This window comes from Mangifera indica, chromosome 10 (genome assembly GCF_011075055.1).
Source record: "Mangifera indica cultivar Alphonso chromosome 10, CATAS_Mindica_2.1, whole genome shotgun sequence".
NCBI lineage: Eukaryota > Viridiplantae > Streptophyta > Magnoliopsida > Sapindales > Anacardiaceae > Mangifera > Mangifera indica.
Window position 1 is genome coordinate 1,942,523 of NC_058146.1, and position 24,629 is coordinate 1,967,151.

General features: G+C 34.9%; 4 protein-coding genes, 1 non-coding gene and 1 pseudogene across 6 annotated transcripts; 3 read left to right on the forward strand and 3 right to left on the reverse strand.

Moving 5' to 3' along the window:
• Positions 1-5: 5 nt before the first annotated feature.
• On the reverse strand, positions 6-1,436 carry LOC123227449 (annotated as a pseudogene).
• Positions 1,437-2,581: 1,145 nt separating this feature from the next.
• On the reverse strand, positions 2,582-5,282 carry LOC123226658 (pentatricopeptide repeat-containing protein At4g35130, chloroplastic). Its single transcript, XM_044651162.1, has one exon. It carries the CDS (start codon positions 5,159-5,161, stop codon positions 2,747-2,749), a length of 2,415 nt encoding a protein of 804 aa, XP_044507097.1. The 5' UTR covers positions 5,162-5,282; the 3' UTR covers positions 2,582-2,746.
• A 1,291-nt stretch (positions 5,283-6,573) lies between these two features.
• On the forward strand, positions 6,574-9,424 carry LOC123227781 (histone-lysine N-methyltransferase SUVR4-like). The gene is made up of 6 exons (XM_044652905.1): positions 6,574-6,771; positions 7,032-7,305; positions 7,385-8,348; positions 8,428-8,494; positions 8,634-8,684; positions 9,265-9,424. Exons 1-6 carry the CDS (start codon positions 6,574-6,576, stop codon positions 9,373-9,375), a joined length of 1,665 nt encoding a protein of 554 aa, XP_044508840.1. The 3' UTR covers positions 9,376-9,424.
• Positions 9,425-10,631: 1,207 nt separating this feature from the next.
• Positions 10,632-10,712, forward strand: TRNAL-AAG. The gene has a single exon. It is a non-coding gene; the product is annotated as a tRNA-Leu (tRNA).
• A 4,834-nt stretch (positions 10,713-15,546) lies between these two features.
• On the forward strand, positions 15,547-21,078 carry LOC123228261 (tetracycline resistance protein, class A-like). 2 transcript variants are annotated; one of them, XM_044653606.1, is made up of 14 exons: positions 15,547-15,932; positions 17,098-17,209; positions 18,760-18,872; positions 18,962-19,087; positions 19,166-19,374; positions 19,466-19,541; positions 19,639-19,725; positions 19,810-19,890; positions 19,962-19,994; positions 20,096-20,149; positions 20,235-20,276; positions 20,343-20,421; positions 20,499-20,569; positions 20,669-21,078. In XM_044653606.1, the coding sequence occupies exons 1-14, from the start codon at positions 15,768-15,770 to the stop codon at positions 20,753-20,755; spliced, it is 1,335 nt and encodes a 444-aa protein (XP_044509541.1). In that variant the 5' UTR covers positions 15,547-15,767; the 3' UTR covers positions 20,756-21,078. The 2 variants fall into 2 exon arrangements, with proteins under 2 accessions (XP_044509541.1, XP_044509542.1); XM_044653607.1 differs by lacking the exons at positions 15,547-15,932; positions 17,098-17,209 and adding an exon at positions 18,354-18,531.
• A 642-nt stretch (positions 21,079-21,720) lies between these two features.
• LOC123228262 (F-box protein At3g07870-like) lies at positions 21,721-24,465 on the reverse strand. Its single transcript, XM_044653609.1, has 2 exons — positions 23,950-24,465; positions 21,721-23,212 (listed from the first exon to the last, which is right to left on the reverse strand). Exons 1-2 carry the CDS (start codon positions 23,968-23,970, stop codon positions 22,109-22,111), a joined length of 1,125 nt encoding a protein of 374 aa, XP_044509544.1. The 5' UTR covers positions 23,971-24,465; the 3' UTR covers positions 21,721-22,108.
• Positions 24,466-24,629: the final 164 nt, after the last annotated feature.

Here is a 24,629-nt window from a genome sequence, read left to right on the forward strand (position 1 = left end):
GCAGGGTCAGAGAAAGAAAACCAAGATTAAAGCATGAAAGAGAGCTCTAGGAGGATTTTCAACCTCTCCCACAAGAGTGCTAATCGAGTCCCGATAGTTTAAATTCCAGATAAGAGTGTTCGAATACCAACCCCAATTAACATTTTTCAAATCACCACAAACCACCTTGAAGGCTTCAGTTTGGTAATTGCCACAATCCCCATAACCACAAAAGGAAGAAGAGAAAACACCCCAAGTGATATAGCAAGCCAACCAACAATTGTTAGACCTTCATAATTCATTAAGTGAGAACTAAGGTCAAAAACAAAACTGCAACGATTTGGAAAATCTTCTTCTAGAACTGGGAATGCTGATTTAAGATAATCTAGTAACAGAACAGGGTATAATGCATTATCAATAACCCCACTCAACCATTTCATCCAACCTTGTAGAAGGTCCCAGAAAGGAGCTGGGAGCTGATGAAACCCGAACAACATATCCACCATTCTCAGGAAACATGGTACCCATTTCTGCAGTTATCAAGGCCTCTGGAATGCTCCATACAAATGTAAAAAGCAATAATCCAAGAAGGGCTAGCAAGGGACCTGCAGCCTGGACACTGTCTTCAACAGCAAATGCTCCTCCGCAAACCTCATAAATATCAGAAAAACAAGAGGTACAACTGAAACTTTTTGAAATCTTTCTAGATTGGGACATGAACCTTCTCCTAGTTCCACGAATTGGGCATCCGTGGATTCCATCAATGCTGCAAAGCTCTTCCTCAATAATGAATTTCTCTGCTTCTTCCTGCAACATTAATATTCCGAACATAACCTTAAAATATACTATCACATTTCCAGGTTAAGATGTTAATGTCAGAGAAATGAATGAGAAGCACTGATATAGCGGCTTCACTTTATAATGGTAACACTAATCACAAGTACTTTAAGAAAATGAAGAAGATTACTAGCATCTTTTCATTTTAATTTAGTAAATTACAGAACAAAAATAAAATCACACCCAGAAAATAACAAATTCAACCGAAACGTTGGCTATCTGGGTTCGGACTTTCAACAGTAAGAAGTCAAACAAATGCATTGAAATCCACTTGAAGAAAGAAAGATTGAGAAGGTAAAAGAATGACACAAAATTAAGAAACCATTAGATGTGTGTGTTAGTGATGAAAACTGACACTGAAAGTGAGACATGAGAAGCGAGAAGCTTTGTTAGTTGTTACGTGAGTGCATGAGTCGGCACCCACGCGTCGTCTTCATGTTCATCGTGTCCCAAGGACACAACCGACACGTCGTTCATTCGTTTACCCTCCACCAACTTCGCATTCTCTGCATGGAGGTAAAAGCAAACTGAGACAAAGAAAGAAACTGATGCATTAAACATTGGCGAAGGGGTAATGGATAATACTAACATCACCAACTGATCTAATCCCATTTTTTGAAAAATCATCTTCATATATATATATATATATATACACACACACACACACACACACATATACATACATACATACATACATACATAAATACATACATATACATATTCCAAAATCAAATAAATTTTATATTCACTTACATGGGAAAATTAATTATTTTCAATCTTTGACTGAATCTTTTGTGAAGTCAAATTAATATTAGATTTTAATCTTATTATATAGAAATTAATATTTGTGCACCAAAGGAGCAAAATAATTTTTCTTCCTAAATGAATATATATATTTTTTTATTTAAAAATTTTAATATTTTATAAATTTTGTTAATTTTGATATAGCAAGAAGATAGTTTTGTTGAACTAAAATACATCTTTACAGTCACTTACCCTATGGGAGACAAAAACCTAAAAAAAAAAATAAATAAAATAGAAGATAAATCAACTCCCTTATATATTTTCTCTTTTTTCTATTTCTGTTTTCATATTTCTCTTGCTTCTTCTCGTCAATCCTTCCCCTCATGCCTCAAACGCCAACGCATCTCATTAAACCTCCCAACACACACGCAAATCAAGCCAATGATTGGCCGTTGACCTCGGCCTTTCTTTTACACTGCAATTCAAAAGCTAAAGCCTTTCGGTTTTCAGAAATAGAGATGATCAAGTTACAGCCCTCAATTTACACGAGTTTAAAGGACTTGTTACCCGCGTCGCCGCCGTTTATAATTTCGCCGACAAAAAAATCCGGCTGCGGCGAGATCCCCATCAAGAACCCGCTTGTTAAACATGCGGCCTTGGCTTGTTTGCGGCCTATGTCCGGCCCCCCGAAGGCCCGGGGCAAAGGGTTGTTGGGGAAACTCAGGAATTTGTTTTGCTGTCAATGTGAGTGCTTTTCGTGGATAAACGACATCGTATCTTGGAGTGTGAAACAGGCGTTCTGGGATGGACATATGAGGAAGAAGATGAAGACTATAAGAAAGTTAACTGAGACAGATAATTTTGTAAGTTTGACGGGAAGATAGATTAGCAGTTCATTCAACTTGTAAGTGTCAATTTTTTTAATTAGTTTTTGCAGGTGGGATTCTTTTTTAACTTGAATTTTTTTTATGGGTCGGGTGACATGTAACATAGAAAAATATCCAATACCAATTCTCCCTCATTGATTTTGATAGTGATATATTTTTGAGACTTTGATTTCATGCAGAATAGATATGTCTGGATTGAGTAATATGTACAAACTATTCTTATGCCTCATTGGGCATTAACAAAACTGTCTGCAAGGATTTTCTACAACATATTTTGTGTGTAGGTGAAAGATCTGCAGTCACCAGTAATCTCCACAAGAGCAATACCCATCTTTGAAATGGTGAAAGAGCTTGGGATCCCGCATTATTAGCTCTCTTCTGGTGATTTTTGACATCTTTTTTGCAGCGTTATGGCAAGCTTCACATATTCTAGTGTTGTTTCTTATAAGAACAGGATGTCCAATAGTGGTAGAGATCAAAGCCAAACAAATGGCCAATCTTACACTGTGATTCGCTGGTGATTTTGCTCTTTTCTTAATCAACTTTGGTGGACTGAACTTAGTTAGACTATCAGCATAAATGTCTTCCCCTATCTGCTTCGATAGAATATCCAACACATCATAAATCTTGTAAATTTCATCATGTGATCTGTCGTGATTGATAAACCTGTGAGTTATACCGTTTTCCTCAACCACACTACAGCTAATTGTTTTTTCAAGTCCTTCATTCTCCATGATACTTCGAATCCGCAGCACATCTTGCCACCTCCTAGCTTCTGCATACATATTTGCGAGCAAGACATAGCAACCAGTGTTATCATGTTCCAATGAAGCAATATGCCTAGCGGCAAATTCAGCTGAGACTATGTCATTGTTTACTTTGCTAGCAGTCAATAAAGAACCCCATATCCTGGCTGTTGGGACCAGTGGCATTTCTTCAATGAAACGCTTGGCTTGCTCAATATTCCTGGTGCGACCGAGAAGATCAATAACACAACCATAGTGCTCAATTCCGGGATCAATACCATAATCTCTTTTCATTGAGTCAAAGTAATTCCACCCCTCATCCACCATACCAGAAATGCTGCAAGATGCTAGCAGGGAAACAAAAGTACTTGCATCAGGTTTAATATCCTTTTCCTGCATCTCATGAAACAGTTGGATAGAGATTTTCCCCATCCCATGAATGGCATAGGCCATAATGATCACATTCCATGAGATCACATCCTTACACAATATGCCATCAAAGAGTATTCTGGCAGTTTGGACTTCCCCGCATTTCGCATACATGTAAACCATTGAATTTGAGATATATGTATTTGAAGTAAGTCCAAATTTTATAACAAGAGCATGGATTTGCCTACCCTCATTCAATGTGGCGATTTCAGCATAGGCAGGTAGGATGCTTGCAAATGTAATTGCATCTGGGGTAAGAGGTTCACTCCATAGTTCCTGAAACAGTTTCAAGGCTTCCATGTTCTGCCCACTCTGTACGTAAGCAGCAATCATGGCATTCCATGTCGCCAAGCTCTTTTCTGTCATGCTTTCAAATATAAATTCTGCTGTTTTCAGCTCCCCACACTGTCCATACATATCAACTAAAGCAGTTTCCAAAACTAAATGAGGGAGAAACCCTTTCCTAATGGCATGTCCATGAATAGATTTACCTTCCAAGAGAGCTCCCAATTGCAAACAAGATGGAAGCAAGTTAATCATTGTAATAGCGTCCAGATTCAACGTATCGACCTCTTGCATATTCTTCAAGCAAGTAAATAACTGAAGAAAACGAGCATTTAGCACATATGCACCAATCATAGCATTCGAAGCAGCAATATTCCTCAAAATAATCCTATTAAACACCCTCTCGGCATAATCCACCACACCACATTTGCCATACATGTCAATAAGTGATGTCTGAACCATAATGTCTGTTTCAAGCCCACTTTTAATCACATGACAATGAATTTCCTTGCCACTTTTTAAACAATACTCAACAGAGCTCGCACCAACACCACTAATCACACTAAACCTATCATGTTCCATTCCATAATTTTGCATTTCTTTAAAACAACTCAAAGCACTTAAACCATCACCAACACTATGATACCCACTAATCATAGAATTCCAAGAAACCAAATCTTTCATAGGCATTTCATCAAACACCTTTTCTGCGCAATCTACAAACCCAAGCTTCATATACATAGCAATAAGAGAATTACACACATAGACATCCAAGTCCAGTCCACACTTGATCAACTTCGCATGAACCTTTTCTCCTTCAATCAAAGACAACAACCCGCCGCATGATTTAACCACAAACGGATATGTAAAATTATCAGCTCTAAACCCTTCAAAATCCATTCTACGATAAAACTCTATAGCTTTTTCAAACAACCCATTATTCGTAAACCCTCTTATCAAAACATTCCATATATAAGAATCCCGATAATCCATTTCATCAAACAGACTGAGTGCATTGTCGATCGACCCAGATTTAATAAACCCAATAAGAGCCCGAGTCAGAGCAAGAACTCGTGGTTCAATTTCCCCAGTTTTCGAAGATCTCAGTTTATTTTTACGAAGAGAGGTCAATTTTGATGTCCTTGAATTGATTAAATCAGTTTTGGGCGTTTTGAGGTGCTTTCGCGAAACGTCTTGGGGAGTACTTTTGGAGTCAAAGAAGCGACTATGAACAAGAAGGGTTGCTGACGCCATCGTTGAGAGGGTTCAAGGTTCAGAAACATAGCCGTTGGTAATCATGACGGTGGGTACCTGCTCGGTGGCTTTTGGCGGTAAATAGCACCCCGGGATCTCAGTTTAATTGTCCTGTTAATTAGTAATAGAAGGTCTATTAAAATATTATGAGATTAAAAAAATAATAAATTCTAAACAAAAACTATAAAAATAGCAAAAATAAAAAAGAAAGAAAAAATTCTTTAAACTATAATAAACATTTTTAAAATTTACAACAGTTTAAAAAGAAAATTTCAAAATTATTTATAATTTTAATAAGTTATTTTTTTATATAAATCCAACCTAAGAACATCAAAAACTTATTTTTCTTAATTTTTTTTTTTTATAAATGGATTCCTAAACCATTTCAATGAATTTAATTTTTATCCAATAATAAAATTAAATTATTTGACAAACACTATCTTTTAAACTAGATTAGTATTATCTTGTATACATCTCGTTAGAAAATACGGTCAAGCTTATGCACATAAATAATGTTAATTTTAAATATTATATTATGTGTATAAATAATTAGTATAAACTTGATAGAAATAATGATGTCACAATGTGATTAAATATTATTTTATTTTTAATTCAAATTATTTAATCATATTATAATATTTATCATTTACACAAATATATATTTATTATTTATATACATAATTTTATTATAATTTTAATAAGTGAAATGGTTAGGGTATGCATATATTTCAAAGTGAGAAAATAAACAGAAGAAAAGGGTGTTGATGTAATTTTGTTAAAGTAATATTATATATACAAACTTATATATAAAAATTAAAATAATAATATCTGATTAAATGATTTTAATTTAAGAGAAAAAATAAATAGCCAAATCGTTTAATTATATATTATTATCTTAGTTTGTGTAATTTATTTGTATATAGTTTATTGTGCAAAACCTGTGGTGGGCAATGTGATTCACTCTAATTTAAATGGCTATTCCGGAGTCTTGTATAGCCACAAAAGCCAGAGACTATCCAAGTAATCTTTGTTTTTTATCTACTTAATCACAATTTCGCCTTTCGCGCCGCCTCTTCCAATTCTTCAGAAACTTTTTAGGGCTGAGCAAGCCTAGTTCTTTGTGAATTTTGATTTACACTACATGCAATACAATTATTCTACGTAATGGCTGCCTATTCGGCTTCTTCTCGCTGGCCACCAATGAATGTCCTTCTCCATTACTAGGCAAAGCAAACAATCATTTCTCTTCTCTGCGATTTCCTTTTTCTTTACAAGATTATTGTGGAGACTGTTGTATAGTAGATATCCCAGAAGGAAAAAAGTTGTTTTTGTAAATCAAGTTAAATTTTTTACATAACCCTAATGCACGGCTTCTAGGGTTTTTATCCGGGTTTCGTGTTCCAGGAGTGAAGATGGCGTCGAATCGGGAAAGAATAAGGAGGGCTTGTGCAGAGATGAAGAGATTGTACGGCACGCCAGAACCAACAGTGAAGGCGGCGCTGAAACATCTTCTAACTTTTTTCAGTAATGCATGGGATCGTGTTGAAGAAAATAACTACAACGCGATTTTTGAATGGACACTGGAGAATGATAAGGAAAAAGAAAATAAGGTATTTCTTTGCCTTCTTTTATCGATCACGTTTCTTTTCCAAAAACTGTTCGGTAATCGATTCTTTTTAGCCAGACTGTAGAATCCAAGAGCATATCAGGTGCTTTTTTGATCCAAGAAGAGAAGGTTTATATCTTAATGTCATTATTTTTGGACACCAATATAAATTTTTTTTTTTCAACAATACTTGTTTGGAAGACTTTTTGTGTTTAGCTAGTTTTCTCACAGCAATACTTGTTATTATTCTTTTCTTGTGCCTAGAAATTAGAATCGAGGCTGGTGCCAATTTTCTCACAAGAGGAAGCTGAAGAGCCTGAACCTCCATTAAAAAGGTGTAAAATAAATCAGAATGAGAAGCATAAGGGATTGTCAACAACAGAGTGGAAACAACTGGATGAAGCTGCACCTCAAACAAATGAACCTTCTCATGCTCAACCACCTCTTGGAACAATTAGAGACATGAAAAAGGATAGGCCAGTGACGGCTGATACTGATCCTAATGGGAAAGCTTCAGTCTTTGAGAATGGAACTGCTGGTATTCTTCTTATCTTTTTATTTGGTCAGTTCCTACCACCCATGTTTGATAATTTTAAAGAAAAATTAATCTATTGCAGAATACCTCACTAATGGCAGAAAGAACTCTACCAATCTTCAAACTCTTGCTCCTTTTGATGTTTGCAATGGTAAAGATGTTGGGAACTTATCAGTTGAAAGTGAAAAGAAGAATATTGAGGGGTTTAATAATCACAAACAATCTTCAAGCTCATGCAATGGAATCCCCACCAATCCTATTTTTGTTAAAGACATAACACGGGGTGAGGAAAGAAATCCAATTTCTTTGGTGGGCGACAATGGTGGTAGCTCTTTGCAGTTGCCCAAGTTTTTCTACATATCAAAGAACGTAGTTTACAAAAACGCATATGTAAACTTCTCGCTCGCGAGAATATCCGATCATCATTGGTGCTCACATTGTTACGGAGATTGTCTCTCATCTCCGGCCAATTGCGCCTGCACCGGCGAAACTCGGGGCGACTTTGCCTACACAAGTGAAGGGCTAGTTGAGGAGAAATTTTTAGATGAATGCATAGCCATGAGCCGGAGGAAAATCAAGAAAGACCATCTCTATTACTGCGAAAATTGCCCATTGGAGAACCCTTTGGTTACAAGTAGGAAGCAACAGAAAAGAAAGAAACCAAAACGGGCTTGTAAGGGCCATCTGATGAGAAAATTCATTAAGGAATGTTGGGCTAAATGTGGATGCAGTAGAAATTGTGGAAACCGTGTTGTTCAGAGAGGAATTACAGTGAAACTGCAGGTGTTTCAAACCCCCCAAGGAAAAGGATGGGGAGTTCGAACACTTGAGGATTTGGAGAAGGGAACTTTTGTTTGCGAGTATGTTGGTGAAATTGTCACAAATCTGGAACTCCATGAACGCAATGAAGAAAGCTGTGAAGAGGAACATACGTATCCAGTGCTTCTTGATGCAGACTGGGCGTCTGAAAGACACTTGAAGGATGAAGAAGCTCTTTGCTTGGATGCAACAAAATTTGGAAATGTTGCAAGGTTTATCAATCACAGGTACTACTAGAACTGTACTTCTTCCTCTTGTCTTAATTTGTGTGGGCATTTATGTGACAAAGTTCATTGAAATTTTCAGGTGTTACGATGCAAACTTGGTTGAGATTCCCGTGGAAGTGGAGACTCCTGATCATCACTACTATCATGTATGAAATCTGAAAGCAACACTTCTCATAAACTAATGTGTGATTAATATATACCGTAAAAATATTATTTCAGATTGTTATTTGGGATTTTAATACTAAATATTTTCTGTTTGTTTGCTCATTTTTCTTTCAAATGCAGATTGCATTTTTCACAAGTAGAAAGATCAAAGCGAACGAAGAATTGACTTGGGTATGTATAACAGATTTTTTAACCAAATGGAACATGTTTATGTTAAAATTATCTGTACATAGTTCTCAATATACAATTAAATATATAAATGATAGATTATCATATAGTTGTAAGTAAAATTTTAATTGAGTTTGTTTAAACTCGAAATTGTATGTGCTCTAATGAACTTATAATGAGTTCAGTTATTCGAGTCTGAAAGTTAATATTTTTAAGTTTAAGCTAAAACTTTAAAAGTGTTTGTCTTATCGGACTTGTAAGCCTAAAAAATTCATGTACAAATAAACTAAAACATTGTTTGGATGATTAAAACAATGTTATTTTAATATTTTTGATTGACTACAGTTTTAAACCGAGCTTAAATCTTGGCTTGAGCTAAACTTGAACTCGTCTCCCCTATAGTGAGTTGAATTTGGCTTGGTTCGAATCTAATTTTCTACGATTAAATGATTTTGAATTAAAAATAAAATAATATTCAATATCTAATTATATAATTAATTGTTGATTTTTTTAATGGGTTAAAAGGATTGGATTTGTTTGGTCTTCCATGTCTGATATATGTACCAACATGATTTTACTGCAGGACTATGGCATTGATTTCGATGATGAAACTCATCCAATCAAAGCATTCGAGTGCAAGTGTGGAAGCCTTTTTTGTTGCATGAAGAATCGATCTTTGCCTCGAATAGTATGAGCTTGAAGCCATACCAGCGTTGCTTAGGATGACCATTTGGTTTAAGAAATTGTTGTTCAATCGGGTTAACATTCGCATTGTCCAATTTTTTTGGTGGGCGACAATTGCATCCTCTTAAATCCATTTTCATTGGTCTGAGAATCAACTCCACATCTCACCAGAGAAATAGCTTCCATGAGATTGCTCTCCATACTTGTGAAATTGTTTATTTGCCAGTGGCTTTCCTTGGAAAACTTTCAACCCCATATCTCTTATTCTAGTAAGTATTTATGTACTTTGATTTAGGATTCTCAATCCATTGAGTCACATGTATAGAGTTCTCCCATAAAATCTTTGTTCATCCATTGCTAGGTTGGTCATTTCACTTTGAATATTCGCTTAAAAAAACTAATAATCCTCACCCAAATGCCAACTCCCTAGCAACTACTTCACACTTAAATTGATTTATATTTTAATAGAGTCAAAATCTACATTAACTTCTGAAACTTCAAGTTTCAAATAATTGAAAGTATTATGTTAATCAATAGAAGATGAATTGTTTAAAAGATGTTATGATCAATTAAAATATTGAGTAGATCGTAGAATGACTGTGAGAAGAGAGTGTATCTTCAAATTTGGACGAGAACCAACTGAAATATATACATACCCTTTTAGTGTAAGAACTTTGATAAGGTTTTAAGAAGAATTCACAAGCATTACAAACGCATAACCACTTTGTGCTAGATTATGGTGCCTTGTAATGGCTGAGCTTCTTCAAATGGCTTATGAGATTCTTAATTGGCTCATCAAGTGATATATGAGTAGTAAAGATATAGTTAAAGGGTTGATGCTAAAAACCAAGATAAGTATATGTTTAAAAGACAATGATGGAATTAGAAATAAAACATGGGTGATGAAAGTTAAATAAAAATAAGACATATGTGATAAAAAAATAATAAAATAAAAATCAGTCAATGTAAAATTTTAGAAGCTTAGACAAGTTTTAATATTGTCACTTTCATGAGGTAAGCTCAAATACATGTAAATAAAAGAAAAAAATTATGTACTTGTTAAAGCAACCTCTGTCTTTTTTTCTTTTTAATTTAGTTTACTCATAATTTAATTCTTCAAACGTGTAAGCGATTTGTAAATAATTGTGATAATAAATTGGTGTAATAAAAAGCAAAAAACACTATCAAATATTCTAGCAGATCAACGTATAAGTTAGAGTAGATATACATTATTATACTATTATGTAAGAAAAAAGCAACCAAAATGTTGAGATGGCCGAGTTGGTCTAAGGGGCCAGATTAAGGTTCTGGTCCGAAAGGGCGTGGGTTCAAATCCCACTCTCAACATGATTGTATTTTCTTTTCTCGTTACCCCATATGATTATTTTTACTCCCCTCAAAGGAATATATTTAATTAGTCCATAACTTTGAAAAAAGTTTTGTAACCCCTATGATTATAGGCCAAAGACTATTTCCCACCCAAGGTTTGATGTTTTCTCAAATATCCACCCTTTAACTATGGAAACATCAAACACCCACCCATAAGCAGTTAAAATTAACGGTGATAAAGGTAAAAGTGTTATTTTTTATAATATTAAAAAATAAACTAAAATATAATCTATTTTTGCCCCCCTAAACTTTGAAAACTAAAATTTTTCCTCAGCCTAAGTTTTAAAAATGGCAGTTTCATCATAGGGTTTCATTTTGAAATCTCTGACGACATCTCCGGTGACATTGTCGACTGCCTCTCCCTCCTGAGACATCCTCTCCTTCCGGCGATCTCTTTCCTCCTATTTGGATGTCTGATCGACATTGGAAAACCTTGAGAGAAGAAGAATTTCGTCGAGGAAGACGAAGTTCTTTGTCTCCCAAGACGTCTCTAATGCCAATCGGGCCTCCAAATGGGAGGAAAAAGATCGTCGAAAGGAGAGGATACTTCGGAAGGGAGAGGCCGTCGGCAATGAAGCAGGAGATGTCGTCAGAGATTTCAAAACGAAACTCTAGGGTGAAACTGTCATTTTTTAAAACTTAGACTGAGGAAAAATTTTAGTTTTTAAAGTTTAGGGGGGCAAAAAGACATAAAATTTTCAGGCGTTAGAGTTCTATTAAATTTAACCGGCTATAGGTGGATGTTTGGTGTTTCCATAGTTAAAGGGTGGATATTTGAGAAAAGGCCAAACGACTATTTCCCACCCAAGGTATGTTGTAATGACAAATTTCCACCATTTAACTATGGAAACACCAAATACCCACTCATGGCCGGTTAAATTTAACAGAATCCTAACGCCTGAAAATTTTATCTCTTTTTGCCCTCCAAAACTTTAAAAACTAAAATTTTCCCTTAGCCTAAGTTTTAAAAAATGGCAGTTTCACCCTAGGGTTTGGTTTTGAAATCTCCGTCGACCTCTCCAGCTCCATTGCCGACGACCTTTCCCTCCCGAAGCATCCTCTCATTTCAGCAATCTCTTTCCTCCCATTTGGAGGGCCGATCAGCGTTGGAAACGCCTTAAGAGATGAAGAACTTCGTCAGGGAAGACGAACTTCGTCTTCCCTGACGAAGACAAAGCCGTCGTCTTCGTTTGGGTAGACGGTTGTCTTCCCAGAAGTCTCCGGAGATATCGTCGGAGATTTCAAAACCAAACCCTAGGGTGAAGTTGCCATTTTTAAAACTTAGGCTAGAAAAAAATTTTAGTTTTCAAAGTTTAGTTGGGTAAAAATAGATTATATTTTAGCTTATTTTTTAATATTATATAGAAAATGATGATTTTACCCTTACCACCGTTATTTTTAACTGGTCATAGGTAAGTATTTGGTGTTTCCATAGTTAAAAGGTAGAAACGTGTCATTATAGCATACCTTGGGTGGGATATAGTCGTTTGGCTTTGAGAAAACATCAAAACTTAGGTGGGAAATAGTCGTTTGGCCTATGATTATATCCCACTCTCAACAACTTCATTTTTTCTCGTTTTGACCCATAACTTGTAAAGAGTTCTCATTACCCCTAATGATTACTTTTACTCCCTTAGTAACTTGTTAAAAGTTCTGTTTACCCCTTTTACTCCCCCACAAAGGAACTGTTCATGTTAGTCGGTAACTTTTAAAAAGTTTTATTTACCCCTTATGATTATATTTAAAGACATTTACCCCTTATGACTATTTTTACTCCCCACAAAGGAAAATGTTCATGTCAACCCATAACTTTAAAAAAGCTCTGTTTACCCCTTATGATTAATTTTTACTCGGTTACTCCCCTAAAAGGAGTATAATCTTCTGCATTTTGTAATGATAGTGGTAAGAATTATCCATGTTGACAATACAGAAGCAATCTGGGAAAGAAAATGGCACCGTTACAGGCCCCATAAGTTGAAGATCTTGTATAAGTGAATCTAGTACCTGACCTTCATTTAAAGCTGCCTCCATGGGAAGACGATCAGCTTCTTCCTGAAACATGGAGGTGAGGTTTTAATTACTGACAGCCAAAAGCCGTTATTCTATGCAGAATTTACAATGAAAATGTCAATGCAATCTACACTAACAAGGAAAAAAAAGCTTCGTTTGTTTTTAAATTTCTTAACTTCTGCAACATCCTTTATTACAATTCAGGCCTCCTCAGGGATGCTTTGAAGCACAGGACGCCAAGAACGCCCTCTCTGGCCTTCCTTCATCGTCGAATTAGATCTCAAAAAATGCTTTCTCCGCAGAAGATTCAACCGCTGGTCCAACGATAATGGTAATTGAACATTATTATCATTGCTTTTACTACTCTTCATCACTTCCAACATTTGCCTCAAATCTTCCTTCCTTACCTTAACCTTCATTCTCACAACTCCATCTTCCCTGGTTTCTGAAAAAACACAATCTCCCCCACCACTCACCTGAGTAATGGCTTCCATCAGATTGCTCTTCATACTCCTTTGTTGCCGACTTCTCCACGACCGAAACATCTCTCTCTTCGGGGATGATTCGCCCCCTGCGGTAACCTTCAAGTTCTCCATTTCTTTCCTCCTCCTTTTCTTAATCTTTTCGCTGAAGGCATGATCAAAGCTCTTGCACATGGAGCCTTATATAATGGACAAGGAAAAACAAAACGATGGCATTTGACTTTGTTAGATTACTTAAAGTTTTTGATTGCATTTACACGTTAAATGTTTTCATGAGTCACATGGGGTTCTCAGGATGATTTGTCCAACGATTATGAGATAACTTGCGAATCCAAGCAATCTATACGAGGAATTGAATTATATTATTATTGAACATAACGAAATTCGTCACCGACTGCCCACGTGCGAAGCCCCGTTGATGCAGTGGAGATTGAAAGCAACGTGTATCAGTTCTGAGAGGTTAGCTGAGAGTTAGCTCAGAGAGCTTCTCTGGAATAAATTGTTAGAAGGACATGTGAAAGATAGGTGGCAGCGAGCATTTAATAGGCGAAGATGGTGGATAAGCTCATTCGATTTGGTCAGTCCAAATGCAATATTTGTCAACTCCTGAGCTGTTTATAGACTGTTTTCATGTATGCATCATCAAGATTTGTCTCTCTAACTAACATAACTTCCCAGTCTCCTTCCTTTCCTATAGCCAATGTCCATTGGCGGACCAATGCACCAGACAGAAGAGGTACAGCCCGAAATGGCCGTGCTTTTTTCGCTTGGGCCAGCCCGGCCTCGTCCATTGAAATATCTACTTACTGTGGCTTAGCTTTAAGATGTGTGGTCCTAAAAATGCACTATAAATAAACTATATTTTTTCCTCTAATAAAGAAAATGCGACTGAATACACCATAAGAAAAAGCAAAAGCAAAAGCAAAAGATCTTGTCCACATATATTTACGATTTCATGAGTCATTCCAATATGTTCGTGATTTGCACATGGTAGATGCCTTCATCATTTAATCCACCATCTATTCTTTTCATATTCTCATCGACAATTATTCAATAATGAAACTTATTAACTATTTACCATTATCATATCTACACACATCTCATCTCTCACTATTTTTTTTTTTGGATAAGTTTCCTTGCTAATTTATAAAATTCTCTTGTACACACTTTGAACAATTATTACGGTTTTTTTTTTTTTAACAAGAAAATATTATTTGAATTATAATACTTTCTATAATTAAATCAATAATAATTAATCTATAATCAATATACTAAATAAATTAATATTTTAATTTTAATATTTCATTAATAGTTCTTAAATTTGTATTCCCATGTTTAAAAATTCTTTTTTCATTCTCGAATTCTACCTTAAAAGTAATTGTCACAGTGTTATACTGCTGAAAAGAAGTGATATTATTTATTATAATCAAAAGTGTGTATATTCAAATCTAGTGATCATTACTTAGTGTTTTGGGCTTTATAATAAAATAAAAAACACAATACATTAACTTAAACTATTTCCTAACAAAGTGGGGCACTTGTCATATGACATATGGTGTTTGTATTTTTATTATTATTAATAAGTTTTTGCCTTTGAACATGCATATGTTAATGTGTTTGTCGGAATGTTTACTTGCTGTCTCCTTAAATGCTCTTATATTGTCCACATTACCATGGATGATAAGACAACAGTGAACACACTTGTGAAACGTTCTGGAATTTGCAAAAACTGTGTTGATAAACTGAAGCTGCAGAATTGCCTGAGGTTGATTTAGGTTTTAAAGAAGACTCTCCATCGCAACTGATAACCCCTTGATTTTCACCACTAATTTCACAAGTTATAGCCATGCCAAAGTGATGAGCTTTTGCGCGGTGTGTTTTGACAGATTAATTAACAATTAATTAACAATCTTATATCTTGACAATAATGACATATAATAACTTTTTTCTTACTTTAAAATCACATTAACGTCTTAATTATAATTTTATATAATTTCTTTGAATATATAATATTATCTATAAGAGAAAAACTATAATATAATTGACTTCCTCCGATTGGCTGGGAAAGTTGAGACAATTAATAAGAAGAGCCGCTGGTAAATAATGTACATCAAATTAAATATATCTTTTATAGAACTTACCCATAAGATCCAGCAAAGTCTATTCATGCTTCCTTTTTTCTTACTTTGTCAAAAAAGTCAAAAATTTTGACAAAAATGATTACGAAATTTATAAAGAATCCCACTATTTTCCTATCTCTCTCATTCCCTACCGTATATATAAAAGCAAAAGCAAAAGCAAAAGAAAAAGCAGAATAAAACGACCAATATTTTTTCAGTTTCTATATGTAATTTGCTTAGTTAGGGTGTCGTTTTTCACCCTTCATTTGTTAGCGTTACATAGAGAAAATTATCTAACCTCTTCCACCTCCCTCTGAAGCGTTATTTATATTTAACTGGTACTGAGAGAGTTTGTAGAATCATTGCTTCAACTTCTTCCAGTAATTAAGGAGAGAGAACTAATGGAGAAGTTAACAGGTCTGAGTCACCTCTTTGTGACAGTCTTCCTCTCAGGATTCGCCAGTTTCATGGTGATTCCGGCCATCACTGATGTCACCATGCTGGCTCTTTGCCCTGGTCGAGATGAGTGCTCCCTCGCCATTTACCTTACCGGATTTCAGCAGGCGGTACGTTTCTTTCTACTTTACCCTGATAAACCCTCGACCAAAAAAAAAAAAAATCAATTTCTTCAGATTATGCTTCATTTTCTTTTAACTTTGAGGTATTTTTGTCTTCATCAAGTCTGCGTATGCTTGGTTTTTTTTTTTTTTTAAATTCTTTTTTTCCATGCCAAAGGAGGAAGAGATGCTTTAATATTTTGCAATTATGTTGAACAGTTTTTGCGTTTTTCTGTCGTGGTCACTAACACTACCCATCTGAAAAATTCAAACATCAAAAGCTCCATTAATGGTGATATGGACCCTCTTGCAATTAATTCAGAAGGTTCATCTATCTTTTGTAAAGGGTGATGGAAGATAGAAGTATTAAAGAAATTAATAAATTAAATAATTAATTTACTATTTCACTTTTTTTCTTTTTTTGGGGTTAAACTAGGGGATAGTGTAGCCAAGGTGGTAACTTTGACCCACTGAAATTATAAAATACATTAATTTTTTCTTCTTTTTCATTTTAATTGACAATTACCCTATTAGATATTCCACTAAATAGTTTATAATATTAAATAAAAATATAAAATTTTGATAATTAGTTCAATATTTTAGCCCCACCCCACCAACTAAAATTTCTGCCTGAACTCCTGTTTTAAACTCGGTTGTTTGTTTTCTTTTTATTTTATTTTTTAAATTCCTTTTCTTTTGTGAGGTACTTCCCATTCCATGAAATCTTATCTGGGCAGTATATATAAAGGTTTGAAACATGCAACGTGGTTAAATATGAAGCTTGCAAAGCCCTAATTGTCTTGCCTTTCCTCTTTCACCAACCTTTCAAACCTACCATTGCTGTCTCTGTGCTTCGAAACCCTCCAAATGCATCAATTTTCATCAGCTTTACTTCTGGGAAAAACACATAAAGAAACAAATTATGCTATTAATGAATCGATAAGGATACAAGGAGTGTAACTTTGAGATATGTACATTTTTAATTGTCGCTAACTTGCCACTTGTTTAATGGCGGATTCAGGGGTCAAAAGTAGTTAACTAACCCCTCTTTGATTTAAAAAAGTTATTGATTTTTATTATAGAAAATATTAATAATATATAATCTCTAAAGTTTTATATTATCCATTTTAGATTTTATTATCTTTTATTAACTCACTCATATTTTTTTTAACAGATAATAGGGTTAGGAATGATGGTGATGATGCCTGTAATTGGGAATCTATCAGACCAATACGGGAGGAAAGCCATGCTCACATTGCCAATGACAGTCTCCATCATTCCTTTAGGTAAATTAAACCAGATAATGCTAAATTTATCTTTTTAAATTATATAAATCAATGTATATTTTATATGTATCATATATATATATATATATATATATATAAATCCACATAAAATAATTTTATGGGCTTAAATAGAAACGTACTCAATATTCTCGATCTGGGTGCTGCTTATTTTATTTTTTGGTTCTAACTTTTTGTTTCTGGGTGCTCTTTTGGCCCTTCCTTCCCAGTTGTGCAAGCCCTTGCAAGCTTTTTATCCACCCAAGGTGCCATCCCACCTAATTAATGGCCCATTTGTGTCACTTTCTGTGGGGTGGCTTCCCTTTTCGTCTCTGTTCATCCTGCCACTGATATTTTCTTTTTCTTAGTCGGTAAGAATTGGTTTGTTCCTCTTTTAAGAAAAATCCGAATTCAAAAAGGGAAAATAACGTTTACCCACGTAAGGAATGGCCCAAAAATATTTTTTCACCAATGATGTTTTATATAATAATTTTTTTATTAATATCTTAATAAAAAAGATTAAGGTAAACAAAAAATTATGTAATAAATAATTTTAAATTAAAAATAAAATAATATTTAATTATATAATAATATATTATTTATATATTTAATTATATACTTCAAAATATACACATATAATAATACTCTTTAACATAATATTATTGATTATATCACTTCTAAAAATTTGTGTATCACCAAAATTAAAAAATTAAAAAAATCCTTTATATCTCTATTTTATAAGACCCTCTTATTTCTTTTATATTTCACTCTCACCTCTTTCTTCATTAGATCCAAGTCGGTCCCCACTATCTCCCTTTCTTTGGCAACTCGCCGCAAAGTCCTAACCCTCAATCCACCTTTTCTCCCGTGTCATCATATTTCCCCTCTTTGTCATCACAAACTTTGGTCGGCATCACTTTTTCTCCATTATAATCTAAGTTATTATTAACCTTTTTTTTTTATCGATTAAGTTATCAACAATTTGATCTAATAAAGTAGTCATCAATAACAACTTGTAATTGCAACAGGATGAAGGGTGATGGGAGTTGAGGCTCGTGACAACGATAAGATCGTAGTAATCATAACGAAACAGATCAATAACTAAATTTTCAAATGAATTATAAATATTAAATGTAAGATTTTAAGTATGTGAAAAACTCAAATTGTTATACAATAAATGTTTATGTGAGATTTATATGAGAGTTATTTTATCTTGCAACATTCATATTTTCGGATAAAATTTTATTTTGCATGAGAAATGGTTATTTGTCTCATGAAAATCTGTTTTAGTCCAAACCTTGGGTGGAACAATGCCATTTACATCAGTTAATGTTCTTAAAATTTTAACATACATTCATTATTATCTTTTCAGAAGAATTCTGTTAATAAAATTTATTACAACGTATTTATTATCACTTTGTCGTGATAAATATGAGATGTAGATGATGAAAATTTATTTACCAGATTTGTATTCAATGACCTGTGAACATCCATGATCTTCTAGTTTCAGTTGTTCAGACATACGAATGATGATATGAACGATGTTTTTGTAGCCATTTTGGCATTTAGCAGGAGCACTAGCTTCTTCTATGCTTACTACGTTATCAGGACTCTCACTGCCATGGTTGGTGAAATCAGCATCAATTCCCTCGCTCTTGCTTATGTGGTAATAATTCATCAAATTATCATCTTTTTCTTCGCTTAACAATTTCAAGAATCTATTACAAAATGATTGTCATGTTGATGATTTCTCAGGCAGATCACATCCCACAAGGACAACGAGCGTCTGCATTCGGGATTTTATCAGGTGTCAGCACAGGCGCCTCCTTTGTCTGCGGAACCTTGGCTACTCGTTTCCTCTCTACAACTTCCACTTTCCAGGTTGCTACATTATTCGAAATTTATACTTACGGCCTGTATTTTGTGGATCTTGTGATGTAAATGATGTTTCGATTTCAGGTTGCTACATTATTCTCCATGATTGCAGTGGTGTACATGAGAGTTTTCCTCAAGGAGAGTTTACCCCATGGTGAAAATGGCTCGACGCAGCCAATTCTTAAGGGAGAACCGGAGGATAATCAAACTGACAAAGATGATTCTCCAAGGAAGATATGGGAAATCAAGAACATCCCATCAGTAAGGGATGTTACATCTTTACTCAAGAGTAGGTAATAGTTTAATCTGAAACAATCTGATTTGATTGATTGAATTATTTTAGAATTTGATCAAGAATCTTGAATCTAAACTCCTTATGTGCAGTGTTACCCTATCGCAAGCTGCGGTGGTTGCATTTTTTAGCAGTCTAGCAGATGGAGGAATGCAGGCTTCATTACTGGTATGCCTTTACTGCAATTGTTGAGAGAGGAGCCAAGTTTGATGGGCTATTTCATTCTATTATAATTACTAATGACTAAAATCTTAATCTCATGCAGTACTTCTTAAAGGCTCAATTTCACTTCAACAAAGACCAGTTTGCTGATCTGATGCTAATTGTTGGGGTTGCAGGAATGTTTTCACAGGTATGTGACATATGACTCTGTGTTGCCATTTATATTCTGCAATTTCATTCTAAGTTATTTTTCCTGTTCTTTCAACTCTTGCAGCTGCTTTTCATGCCCTTTTTAGCACCAGTTATAGCAGAACGAAAATTGCTCTCAATTGGGCTTTTTGCCGGTTGTATACATGTAAGTATTTTCTCATACAACCCCAGTAAATGTGGCTCAAAGGTGCTGATGTTTTCTTTGTTATCATGCAGATGTTAATTTCCAGCATCGCCTGGGCAACTTGGGTAATTGCTTTCTTCAACAAAGTTTGAATTAAGTAGTTTCTTCTATGCTTTGCTTCTTGTTCTGTTGCATATACTTCTTAAACATATCTTCATTCCTGCAGGTTCCATATGCAATCACAGCTTTTGGTGTTTTCGCTGCCTTTGGACCGCCATCAGTAAGTGTTGTTTACTTCAGTTTCCTAAAAGCTCTAGCTTAGTTGATAGAAGTAGTATGGTTACTGATTAAATTTTCAAACACAGTTACGCAGCATTGTGTCGAAGCAAGTTGGGGCACATGAGCAGGTAACCATATCCAATAGTGCTTCATTTTTAGAAGCAAACTTATGCTTTTGCTGGACTTCATAACAGGGGAAGGCTCAAGGATGTATATCAGGCATAAGTTCCCTTGCCACCATTATTTCACCATTGATATTTAGTCCTCTGACAGGTAACTCAAGTAATTGAAAGCTTCTAGTTTTGCAAGGCATGAGAATCCTTAATTAACTTCTGTTTTTGTCCATCCAGCTTTGTTCCTTTCTGATGGGGCACCATTTTATTACCCGGGGTTCAGTATTATGGGCATTGGACTCGCATTGGTATGAACCTCCATGTTAATTCTTATACTCAAATTGTTTTTTTTTTTTTTTTTTTTCATCTCGTGGAGCTAATACCAGAAAGTCTTATGTTTTACTCAGATGATTGCATTCATTCAAAGTCTCATGATAAGGGATGCTCCAACTTCCATGTCACAAAATCAGTACTGCACAGTGGAAGAGGCCTAGTTCTCTGAAGCTTATGATTTACTCTACATGTAGAAAGGTAATTATTGCTAGGCTTTGTTTAAGCTGCGAGAGCAACGTTTTTGTACAGGTGAACAGAAGAAATCTAAGAAAGATCTTGCTGGAGTTACAGTGAGCTCAAGCTCAGAGAAAATGTTGTGTAACTACAAATTATACAGTCAGTCATGAGAGTAGTCAGTATTTAGTAAGACAACTCTCTATACTCTACTATTAGTTCCACAAAATGTAATATTCTTCATCTTGTTAACTTGACTATGGGTATTGTTAGAGCTGCTATATAGTAAAGAGCTGAAATGTTCATAGCATCTTGTTTTGAAATGACATAACAGTGTACTTTGAAGACTAACATTAACTTGTAATTCTCCCTGCATAATCCAACTCACAACAACCAGCATCAACTCTAGAAATTTGATGAAGAGATGATCAAGTCAAGCACAAGTACAACATAAAAAGTCTTGGCTACCTGGCTCCAAAAACTCTGAAACCTACAATAAGTAGCTAAAACTCTCAGCCTTCATCTGACAACAGGACCATCTTGTTCTATTTTTCACCCGTGCTACAATACTTCCTCACAGGAATATGGAAATCCGGCCAAAGGATCTAAAAGTTTAGGTGCAGTTATGAATGTAAATCAGCCTTCTCAAATGGGTCAAGAGTACAAGTGATAATAATCATACAAGGTTACTCGTTTTCGCTTAACACCCATCGACTATATGAGCAGAAGGAAGTTCAGTTTTCATCCAAAGAATAACGGCATAATATTGCTTTTTGTATGACTTAATGCCAATGGATAAGATCGATTCTAAAACTAAGGGGTATAAAACATAGTGCAATCAATCATATGTACAAAATGATCAAGAAAATATCAAAAGCCGATTAACTATATTGCAAAAAATAGAGAGAATTCTTTTGCTGCCAAGAGCCGTAACAAGTATGAGAATCAGAAGTTTTGAGACACAACATATTGACATTCAAGTCAAATATTGAATGGTACTGTGTTACATTATGGTCTAAAGGTAATGCAAATGCAATAACCTTAGCAAACATAAAATGCCAGTGCATGAGAAACATGGACAATATACAATGTACTTAACAAAGGACAGCAGCAATATGCTTTGAGAAACAGAACTTGATAGAGCAACAAAACAGAAATGATCAAATTTACTAACAATAATCCAAAACACTGTTAAAGAGACTGAATAGTGCAGAGTGAAATAAGTTTTATCAATAACAACAGGAAAAACCAAATAATGGAGGATGATTCCCCTTCTCTGCCACAGTTTCTGTTGGTTGCTCAAACCCTACTGTAAGGAGCTCCAAAAATAAAATCAGCTTCTAGCCTCTGATCACAGATCGAGGCACAGGTGTGATTATGCTATCCACAAATGTCAACACTTGAATTGAAAAACTTGAAAGGTGAATGTCGAGGCACTCAAATATCCCTGTATTTGGATCATATGAGAGTAAAGCATTGCCAAAATGTTCACAATCCCCTTGTACAAAAATTTTTCCCTTTCTTGTAAATCCTATTGGCCACCAAAAATTCTGAGCCTTTTCAATTATGCATCGCCTAGTCCATGACTCAATTACACCATACTTCTTCATTACCCATAACTCATAAGCACGAAAGGAATTATGAACGGTACTGGCAAAAACACAAAGGCAGCCATCCAAAACATTCAAGTACTTGGCATCATCATCAATGGACATGTCATTTGGCAACATAATTGTGTGGAAAACCTCCCTTGATAAGTCAAATGAGACTATAAGCCAAGTGCACCTACTATCAAGATAACAGCTGTACCGAGCACACCAATGCACAGATCCATTGACAAAAACAGGACAGTTAATATGACTACCATATATCTCAATACTTCGAGGAAAACCATCATCAATAATTTTCCAAGAATTTGTCCTCAAACTGTAAACCTCAGCATTTGCATTGGCAGAGATAGTTACAACTTTAAAGTCATCGATATAACTACTCATTGAATTGACACCAAACCCTAGATAACGAGGGTTATATGAGGGTTTGGGAAGGGTTACGTACTTGTTATTCAAAGGATTCCACATATAGATAAGGGAATGGTCAGCAGTGCTGCAGAAACAGAGAACACCATTACATGAACCTAACAAATCTAAATCTACAAGTCTCATAGCAAATGGAGGATCATGAAGATTCTCAAACTGCCGACATTTTGAGGGGTAGAACCCCAAATATGAAGGGTTGACACCATACCTAAAAAAAAGGAGTCGAGGTTTTCTGCTGGATTTATTAAGATGGAATCCAACAAATGACTGGCTGGTTATGAAGTCATTCCATAATTTACACACACACCGCATTTGAGCTAGATTCTTGATTGAAAGCCGCGAAAAGATATCACCCATAACATCTTCTGGAAGTCCAAAAGAGTTCCTCATCTCTCCCTGGTCACAAATCTGAAAATTTTCATAACGGTAAACATTATCAAAAACCATTTTTTGCAGAAATAATTTCACTATATACTTAAACTCCATTGATATCTATATACAACACGGTAATACTACGAATGCAAGAACCACATCTAGTTTTTTCATCCCAACAACATCCCATTCTATGAGCACCACCATGCCATTTAACACTCCAGCAAATCATATACATGTTAGTGTGGCATGGGAAGATAAGAAATTAGATGAGAAATTTGTTATACTACTTCATCGTGTAGTAGTATTTATATACGAACCACTACCAGAATCTAGTAACTTTGTTAAGTACAGAAATAAGTGCAACAAACAACCCTCCTGACGAAAACTTAAAGAAAAACAAAAATTACAAGTGAGAATATAAATTACAACATTAATATCCAAAGTTTAAAAAAAAAAAAATTGAACACATAGTAATAAAACAATAACCAGGCAGGATTATACGACTTAAATGTATCAACAAAACTAATCAGTTGGGAAATTTGCCACCACGCTAAAGTAACCAATTTGTCACTTTGCATTAAAAAAAAAAAAGTTTTGTTTGTGGGGATCAAAGACTAAAGATATTATTGATAGACGGTCTAATAACAAGTACTAAAGTTGGTTTCTGTGAAAAAAAAAATAATAATAATAATAATTAAGAACATGAAAAGCAACTGGGAAATGAAAAGAAAGAAATGATTTTGAAAGATCAAAGGATGAAAAAACTTTACCTTCTTCATATGGACTGACATGTTTGAAGATTTGCTTGAACTGTGAGGCGGTTCTTCAAGATTCCAAGTGGGGTTTTAGAGAAAGCTGAGGGTACGGATTTTAGAGAGAATCTCGACAGAGAGAAAGGGAGAGAAACTGTTACTTTTCTTGAAGACGATAATTTGTTAGCAGAAACCACATCGCTTTTTCAGTGCGATTCGATCTTAGTCAACTGTTGTCAGTGGTCGGTTTGTCTGTGGATATGGTTTTTCTGTCGTATAATTTTCAAACGACAACTCGTAGTATCAAGAGTATTACTGCCGGCAAGTCGGTAACTGGTAATGAGTAAATTACATTGTCCCACCCAGTGTTCATTAATAAGGCCTTTTGTAGGCAAAATCAAACCTTGACACCGGAAAAGAATTAAGACACTGTATTAGAAACTTAGATTAATATATTATCTATCATTATCTATTTCACTTTCTAAAATTATTATATAAACCCGTTTATTATTACATAGACCCATTTATTTTCCTTCTCTCGACCTCTTCTTAGCTCTCTCTCTCTCTCTCTCTCTCTTTCCAACAACCCACTCAACACACAAACCCTTACTCCACTTTTTATCATGCAACACCATTTTCCCTGACAGTGTGAGATATTCATATTTGACATTTTTTTCATATTTTGTTGATATAAAACT

Coding starts and splice junctions, on each gene's coding strand:
- LOC123226658 (XM_044651162.1), bottom strand. CDS start 5,161: ATGGCGTCAGCAACCCTTCTTGTTCATAGTCGCTTCTTTGACTCCAAA.
- LOC123227781 (XM_044652905.1), top strand. CDS start 6,574: ATGGCGTCGAATCGGGAAAGAATAAGGAGGGCTTGTGCAGAGATGAAG. Junction 6,772..7,031: donor ATAAGGAAAAAGAAAATAAG/GTATTTCTTTGC, acceptor TCTTGTGCCTAG/AAATTAGAATCGAGGCTGGT. Junction 8,685..9,264: donor CGAACGAAGAATTGACTTGG/GTATGTATAACA, acceptor ATTTTACTGCAG/GACTATGGCATTGATTTCGA.
- LOC123228261 (XM_044653606.1), top strand. CDS start 15,768: ATGGAGAAGTTAACAGGTCTGAGTCACCTCTTTGTGACAGTCTTCCTC. Junction 17,210..18,759: donor AGTCTCCATCATTCCTTTAG/GTAAATTAAACC, acceptor ATGTTTTTGTAG/CCATTTTGGCATTTAGCAGG. Junction 20,422..20,498: donor GATATTTAGTCCTCTGACAG/GTAACTCAAGTA, acceptor TTGTCCATCCAG/CTTTGTTCCTTTCTGATGGG.
- LOC123228262 (XM_044653609.1), bottom strand. CDS start 23,970: ATGTCAGTCCATATGAAGAAG. Junction 23,213..23,949: donor TGTCAGTCCATATGAAGAAG/GTAAAGTTTTTT, acceptor GAAAATTTTCAG/ATTTGTGACCAGGGAGAGAT.